Genomic DNA, 8,454 nt, shown 5'->3' with positions numbered 1-8,454 from the left:
TAGGCTAGCACTCTTGTGTGTAATAATAACAACTGAATGTTAATGTACCTAGGGGTTATTCATGACTAAACTTCAGGAGGATCATAGATTGATATGCATGGCTTGGTAAGGGAAGTGACTAGTCAAGGAAATGTGTCAAGATTACTACACGCTCCTTTTATTATCCTGGAGTTTGAAATGTGTAGTCTTTTGCAGTATGACAAGATCTTGGGAGTGACAGTTATTCAAAATCAGCTGATTTGCAGTGGCCCTGGATCATGCATACCACTCAGAGCGCATCTCCCCTGTGAAAAACAGTGCCAGATTCTACACATCGTCACAAGTAATTTGTGTGCCTTTGTGTGTGTTGCCTTCATATTCAAACAAAAAAAAAAACCTTTGCCATAGACTACTGCCTGCTTTGACAGCTGTATTTTTGCTTGCTTTTGCATTATCTCTGACCTGCTGTGGCCTTGCCTTCACAAAACAAGGCTTTTCACACACACACGGGATCCACTAGCGGAGTCCACAGGTTTGCTAATCCTATCCGTGGGGATCATGCTCTCATTTCTGTTCATACCGCTCTCAAGTGCTCAACTTAAATGGTTAACAGATTGGTAAACTTAATTTATTTTGCTTTATATTGCTAGTAGGTGTATACCTGTAACAAAGTGTCAGATTTGCATTCTTAGTTGGGACAGAGGAAACTTATTTTGATTTATATCTGCCCATTGGGACAGCTGTTGAAATTCCATTTCATATGGCTAATATATTTCTTAGGGTCATATAACAAATTACTGAAAATAAATCCTACATTATTTGTATAAGCAGCAATTCATTCAAGTGGCAAAAATGAACGGAAAATGAATTGAAATACCATTAAACACAACAAATCCATTCCTTTTCAGGTGGTTAACTGAAAATGCATAGCTGTGTAAAACCAACAACCATCACAGTTGGCTAAAAGCTAAAAGCTCAACTGTGAAAAGCAACACAATGAGTTGGGTTTGCAGCTGTATAGATATACAAATATGGGTTTACATGCACGCAATACACATTTTCCATGAATAATACAACAGATGACATTAATAACAATAAACTCATAACGACAATAATAAAAATAGTAACGACCACAGCAATGTATTGTATAATTATAATTTATGCGCGTTATTGTTTTATGTTTTTCGATTTTTATACATAATTACGCAACCAATCTTGCAGTCGTGGTTACCTGGCGACTAAGGCGCACTGTATTACAGAGCAAGTCGCACCGTGTCTCTAACAAGCATTACACTGTACTTTGAGAGCAACGCGGAAATATTACGTGACAGGACTTGATGTCAGCCTAACTACGCTTCCTCTTAAGCTGGATAATTTAAGTCCGCACGCCTCCCATTTTGGGTTCTGTATCGCCACTGAAAAGTTCCGTACTGCCTGGACAGACATTATCGTATCGCTCTTTATAGTAGAGACAGAATGACTGGAGGACTTAAGGACGAGGGAACGGAGGTATGTTCCCGTCTCGTCCGTACTTAACTGGTGTTTTCACTTACTTCAAGATTACAGCGGTTGCCTGGGTCGGACGCGCGCATTTCCAGACGCCGTTGTGCTTTGAAAGTGATGTTTCGTGGATCTATAATTGTGCAATCAATTAAAGTGTGGCGACCTATGTCTGGAAGACAACACAGATTTCTAACTGAAGTCTTTTTCATCGTGAGCCTACAGTAACTGCTTTTCACACTTTAAGTTTATCATCACCCTAACGGAATGTGCGTGCCTATTTGTTTAACCGTTTGTCTACTTGACTTGGCTTCTCATATTATCATTTATGGTTATGCCAATGAAGAAAAACAAGTTATATTCTAAGACGAACTACAATTACGCACAATTGGCACATTCTGTCTTAATGTTACGGTCAGTTATGTGCATTTATCAATAGACTACCGTCCACTTTTATTTTGCATTTAGGAACTAGAAACATTTCCCAATTGCTATTTGAGCCTAATTCAAGTATTATACTTGTCTGTTTTTGGCGTTGCTATGTTGACCAAAGGACTGAAAAGTCAGGTGTGAAATTCAATGCAAGCTGTGGACACGCTGAAAAGGTGGTTGTATGTGCGTGCTCGCTGTGGCTGGGGAGGATAATTTTGTAGTCCCCCCTTGTGGTGAGAGTGAGAACACTGTTTCAGAGGGGTGTGGTACAAACCATTTAAATCCATTTAAAACCACCCCAGGCTGAGACAGGCTGCAAGCTCGTACTCTGCCGCACTTAACTTTATTTTCGTTCTTATTGGACTACTAGGAATACGTACACTCGCCATTCATTAGGAAACAAGGGAATATTTACAAACCAAACAACAAAAGTATGGATGACGACGGTATCAACGAGAAGACATTTGAAGATGTTCACACGAAGGAAATCGACCTGGTCAATCGGGACCCCAAGCACTTAAACGACGAGGTTGTAAAGGTAAGTGGAAATCCACAACTCCATACACTACCGCCGGTTTTGGACCTTAAAATTGAAGTATGTGTCTATGATGATGCTCAGGAAAATTGTAATATTTCATATATGCTTTGCAAAATGTGACAGTTTTTAATTTGTGACCATTTAATAAACTGCGTGCATTTTGATTTGTCGCAGGAAAGGGCAGCTTCTTGTGCGAGGTGCGTCAGTAAAATGCCTGTTACTTTAACACAAACGTTAAACTTGACACGGACTGAGCGTTCTGCTAGTTTGAGTTTCAGTTACTCAAATTATGCTTTTAAAATGAATAATGAAATGCAGCTATATTGTCACGTTAAAGCGCTGGAATCTTACGCATGGTTTACGCATGTCAATAAAGACCATTCAGTCCGCCAATGACTTGTCATCTGACCATATGTGTCTGAAAGCTGAATTAATTCGTGCGTGAAAATGCCCTGCGATCCAACACGCCACTGATTTCTGCTTTGTAAGCAACCGAGAAAAAAGGTGCTCCAAACTGCCTCGTGCCTGTCCCATCCTTAGTCAGAACGCTTGCACGCACAGTGTCCAGTTGTTCCGTTTAATTCCGCTTGAACACTTTCTTTCTTTCTTTTTTTTTTTTTTAGTTGTGACGTGGTACTCTGAAGCTGTAAATGCATCAATCGAGTGCTGTCAAGGTGCAACAAGTGCAAGATTTGCAAAGGGCTTACTTTCAACTGAATTCAGTTTGATCATACATGTAAACTCCAAAGAATGCTTGACAGAAATCTCTTCTTATATATTTGGACATCTGTCTTAAATTAAGTCGTTTTCAGTATGGCCAGTGTATCTGAGGACAGTGTGGGGTGTGTGTGTGTGTGTGTCTGTGGGGGGGGGGGGGGGGGGGGGGGGTGTTGCAACTTTCATAGGTGTGTCTTTTTAATCAGCTGGCCCCCAAACTGAAAATACACAAGTAAAGCGTTTTAAGACCAGGGAGTCACATTTGTTGCCCATCTGGCCGATCTCCGACTCCTCTCCCCTATGTTGAATATTTCCCCTGCGAGGTTAATTTGGCATTTTGAAGTGGTGGCCTTGGCCTGGTGGGAGGCGGGAACGCCCTTGCGTCTGGGTGAGAGGGGCGGAGCCGGAATGTGGGGATCTCGCACATGCTCAGAACCCCCCCACCCCCCCTTCCCGATGGATGGCACGGGAAACGAGAGGACAGTCTGACCGTCCCCGGAGATCCGCTCTGGTCCACACTGTGGCTCTGACTCATAGCGCAGAATTTCTTAGAACAGCACTCGGAACAGAGTGGAGAGCACTTTGGACACAAGGGCATTGGGTTATAACAGCAGATAGAATATAAGAGGTGGCTCTTCTAGGACTAGAACAAATGCAGAGGCACTAGACTGAAGTGGAAGGGAATGACAGTTAAAGTGGAATAGAATGTGCATTGTTTGAAGTTCTGAGGTGACCGCAACAGGATCAGCTTTCTTAGACTGGACCACAGTGCACCTTGTATGTGTGCAAGCTCCTATTGGCCTGTTTAGGCGTTTATGGTCATAAACGGACACACCCTATGACAAGAAGGTTAGCTGCAGCTCTATTGAAACCTGGGCTAACCTCTCCCAGGCAGCTTCCCCTCCCGTACGTGTGGCACACGGGGAATACCTCTGGAATGTACAGTGCGCTCTCTACCAAACTTGACCGCTGCATTGCAGAGAAACCCAGCTGCACTCACTCTGCAAACAGCCCTGCCACCACATCAAAGAGCTCGCTACAAAAATACACTTTCCCCTACAATAGATGTACTCCTCTCATAGACTGCATTCTTTTCATAACACAGTGGGACAGTACTGCAATCTCTTGAGGAGTGGTGCTGGCGCTGGTGGTGGTGGTGGGGTGGGGGTTGGGGGGGGGGATGGGTGGAGAGGGGGTTAAGGCACCCAAGAGGGGGGTAAAGTAGAAACCGTTCCCAGCGGGGTGGAGTTTTGAGTGGGTCATTTGTCCGTAATAAAATGCTCCCAGGATTCATGCTGTGCGCTGGGAGTGAACCAGCTTCCCCTGGATGACCGGTGTTGGCAAGGAGAGGGGCATTGTTACGCTGCAGGCTCGTAATGCTGTGGAATGCTGTCACTGATATCGCCTCTCTCTCTCTTTCTCTCTCTCACTCTTTCTCTCTCTCTCTGTCTCTCTCTGGGAGGAACACCTACCCAAAGCATCAGAGTTGGTGTTTCTGTGATAAAGCGGGGACCCCCTGGTGGCCTGAATGCAGTGTGACACTGACAGAGCCAAACCTCTCGCTCTCATAGTGGGTTGAGTCTCTCATTATGGATGTGGTATTTTTTTAAACACAGGGTTTCAACAGGGGGAAAAAACAAAACTTAATCACAGAATCTGTGTTATCAACGGTCTTCTCATTTGATGAGGATTGCAGATTTGCTTTAGCTGAAAATGCCCCCCCCCCCCAGCCCCCCCGATTCCATTGAGTCTTGGATGAAACTTGTTCTTGATTGAATTTCCTGCATCCTGTAAAATTGTATGGGAATACAGCACACACACACACACACACACGCACACATACTATATATAGTGAGTGTTTATTTGGAAAGAAGAAAATAATGTCTTTCCATTCCCACAGTCCCGATTGTGTTTCTTTTTAAAAAAAAATAATTTGAAGAACATACTCATTGTATTTGCTAATCAATGGCAGATGTCTGTTTAGTCATGGAGTAAATGCATACATATGATTTGGAAAGCCATTGGAAAGTCCTTCTTTGCCCAGTATGTGTGTGTGTGTGTGTGTGTGTGTGTTTTTTCCACTGTGCCATCATGCCCTCAGTAGCAGTGAAGTCATGGGCAAATGCTCGCAAGAGAGAGCAAATGTTGATACTTGGTGAGGTGTGTTTGCTCTAAGACCCAGCGTTTACGTTTGTGAAGGAAGAGGCCTGCCAGGATCCAGCCGGCCCGCAGAACGCTTTGTCCTCATAACCGAAGCAAGTTTAGCTTCTTCACCCCGCCAGAGCTCACTCGACAGTGAGAGTTTGCTCCCTAAAATCAATGCCCGGATGAGAAATAGCGAGTATCTTAGAAATTAGGTTAAGTTTTCAAGACAAAAACACAAAGATCCAGGTTCAGCATAAAGCATCAGGCACATTATATAGGTCTCTGCCTGGTGACAAACTAAAATAAATTTGCGCTGTTCTGTATGTCCTAAAATGAGCCAGTGTTCCACTGTGGGTCTGCACAAGCGCTGTAGCCGGGCTCCTTAGCCGTGTGTGCCTGGAGCGTTGCTATGGCAGCCAGGGCTCCACGCTGCAGCTGGGGTTCTCTGTTGTGACCTGCAGTGGAGCTGCAGGGTTTGTGCCGCTCTGTGATTTGTTGAGTTCCTTAAAGGCCAAATTAAAATGTTCCAATGAGGAAATGCTGAAAATATGTCTCTCATTTCTTGACCCCCCCCCCGTCTCTCTCTCTCACACACACACACATACATACCTGCACAATCCCACACTTACTGTCTCCCATACATACTGTGACATACACACATGTACATTGTTTCACACATACACTTTCATATACACGGATTCATGCACATGCACACGCACACACTCACTCGCACTCGCACACGCACACACACGCACACACACACACACACACACCCCAGGTGGACTTCGAGGACGTGATCGCAGAGCCCCCCGGCACGTACAGCTTCGACGGCGTGTGGAAGGCGAGCTTCACCACCTTCACCGTGACCAAGTACTGGTTCTACCGGCTGCTGACGGCGCTGGTGGGCATCCCGCTGGCGCTGGTGTGGGGCATCTTCTTCGCCATCCTCTCCTTCCTGCACATCTGGGCCGTGGTGCCGTGCGTCAAGAGCTACCTGATCGAGATCCACTGCCTGAGCCGGGTCTACTCCATCTGCATCCACACCTTCTGCGACCCCTTCTTCGAGGCCGTGGGCAAGTGCTTCAGCAACATCCACGTGCGCGCGGTCAAGGAGGTGTAGGACCAAGCGGAGGATGAGGAGGAGGAGGAGGAGGAGGAGGGGGCGGGCGGGGAGGAAGAAGGTTGGGGGGTGGGTGGGTGGGAGGTTGGGGGGATGGAGGGACCTCAGAGCCAAGAAAATCACAACCAGAACACCAGGAAATGAAAAATTGTCTAGAGGGAGGGATGGTGGCTATGTGGGGGTGGGTGGGGCCTATGACCCCGCCTCCTTTCATTCCTTTTTTCCTGTTAGATTTTATTCCTGCTTTTTTTTGTTTGTTTGTTTGTTTGTTTTGTTCCTCCCCCACATTGTTCATTCCATTGTTCTCAAAGGGGTAGGAAGTGCCCTCCCTCTCATTATGTTGGATGTCCTAAAAACTGGGGTTTGCCGGGTTTTGGGGACCAGGGTCAGTGGGTGGGGGGATTGCCCGGAGGGGGGTTGCCAGGGAGGGGTGCCTATGCCACCAAACCCGGAAAGCTCTGTCAGACGGTCGCCTGACGAAAAAGGTGCGTTGGTTTGGGCCTGCTGCTGTATGCTTGCTCACTCCACCCTCCCCCATGTGACCGGATGGACAGACGCACAGCCAAAAGAACATTCCAGCACCCAGCCACAGTCGCCCTTACACCCCCCTGCTCCGTCTGTTCCTCTGGGGGGGGGGTCACCCTGGGTCTGCAGTGGCTGTCCCCTCCTTCCAGAGGAGCACACCACTGAGAACGTGGCCGCGAATGGTCTAATTTTAGTATTTTCCGCCCCGTGAAAAGAAAAATGTCACTTGAAGTATGCAGCCACACCTGGAACTTAAAACGTACTTAAAAAGGCCCTCTTCAGTTATGAAGGCTGAGCACTTCTAGATACGTGCGCGTGTCACTGTCAGGCATAAGAAAAATCCTGCTTTTCTCTCTGAAAGTGAAGAAAACGTGTGAAATTAGTTTCGCTGTGGTTCACTGAGCTTTAACAGCTGCTGTACAGGCTAGCATCGTAGCGTCGGCTGTCTGACTCGAGTCCTGGACTGTTGCGGTGTCTGCAGGGTTTGGGGTTTCCCCTTCCACCAGCAGTCAGTGTAGGCCTCGAAAACGAGGTGTGTAGACTCGTCTATGCGATGACTTAAACAAATCCCTTAAGAGGCGAAACGCGACAATCGCTGACAGACACTGCAGCTCTCCAGGACTGGAGCCCGACAGCCCCGTTGTAGTATTTAAAGAGGCACGTAGAGGTGTTCTGTGAGAACGCCGAACCCAGAGAAAAGGGACTGGTAGTGCACAAAGTGCCAAAAATTTATGAATCTTTTTTTTGAGGTCCACTGACTGTGTTTACGTGGTACGCTCAACTACTGACTTCCTCTGGGGTTAATTGTCTAATGCAGAATTTATTTTCTTTTTTGTTTAAAAAACTATATTCAAATGATTTCATGTACCAAAATATTGAGTACAAATTGTAGTGATTTTTATTTTATTTTTAAGAGCATCCCTAAGTGCCTTTAATAGTCATCTTGCGTGGCGATCTGTGACGCAATCCTTATTGCTTAGCGCGCTGCAGACCTGGGTCAAATACGCATTTGTTTTGGATTCAAACACTTTTCTGTGCTTTACTGATCTTGTCTGGCGGATTTGAACCAATTAAATACTTTAAAAAAGTGCTAAGGCCGCATTCTGGTCATATTGACTGGCTCACTTACACCAGGCAAGATCAACAGAGCGCAGAAAAGTATTGGAATCCAAAACAAATGCGTATTTGACCCAAGTCTGGCGCACTGCTACAGACACTGGTGAGGACCTGTTATAAAGCTAAAGGGTCCCTCCCCTCACACTGGAATGGGGGAACATATTATAATGACATAATCTCACCATTTCATACTGTTGCATTTGTGTGAACTGTTTGTCTATATGATAATGATAATAGTGCTTCTTGAACGCGTCTTTCAGCTAAAAAAAAAAGGTCATGTTTTATATATGGAATTTCCTATCCCTGCTTTTTACTGCTCAAACTGACATCATGCTGAACACATTAAAAATATGCAACTAATCTGAATCGTTTGTGGTGTCCG

The 8,454-nt window shown here is 45.6% G+C and overlaps 1 protein-coding gene across 2 annotated transcripts; it reads left to right on the top strand.

The window, feature by feature from the left end:
* The first annotated feature begins 1,304 nt into the window (after positions 1-1,304).
* On the top strand, positions 1,305-6,472 carry LOC118218734 (caveolin-1). 2 transcript variants are annotated; one of them, XM_035401375.1, is made up of 3 exons: positions 1,305-1,488; positions 2,282-2,449; positions 6,090-6,472. In XM_035401375.1, the coding sequence occupies exons 1-3, from the start codon at positions 1,456-1,458 to the stop codon at positions 6,429-6,431; spliced, it is 543 nt and encodes a 180-aa protein (XP_035257266.1). In that variant the 5' UTR covers positions 1,305-1,455; the 3' UTR covers positions 6,432-6,472. The 2 variants fall into 2 exon arrangements, with proteins under 2 accessions (XP_035257266.1, XP_035257267.1); XM_035401376.1 differs by lacking the exon at positions 1,305-1,488 and having other exon boundaries at positions 1,559-2,449.
* The last annotated feature ends 1,982 nt before the right edge of the window (positions 6,473-8,454 follow it).

The sequence above is a fragment of the Anguilla anguilla genome, chromosome 19, assembly GCF_013347855.1.
Source record: "Anguilla anguilla isolate fAngAng1 chromosome 19, fAngAng1.pri, whole genome shotgun sequence".
NCBI lineage: Eukaryota > Metazoa > Chordata > Actinopteri > Anguilliformes > Anguillidae > Anguilla > Anguilla anguilla.
The sequence above is the reverse complement of the archived record's forward strand: the minus strand, read 5'-3'. Positions and strand labels throughout refer to the sequence as shown.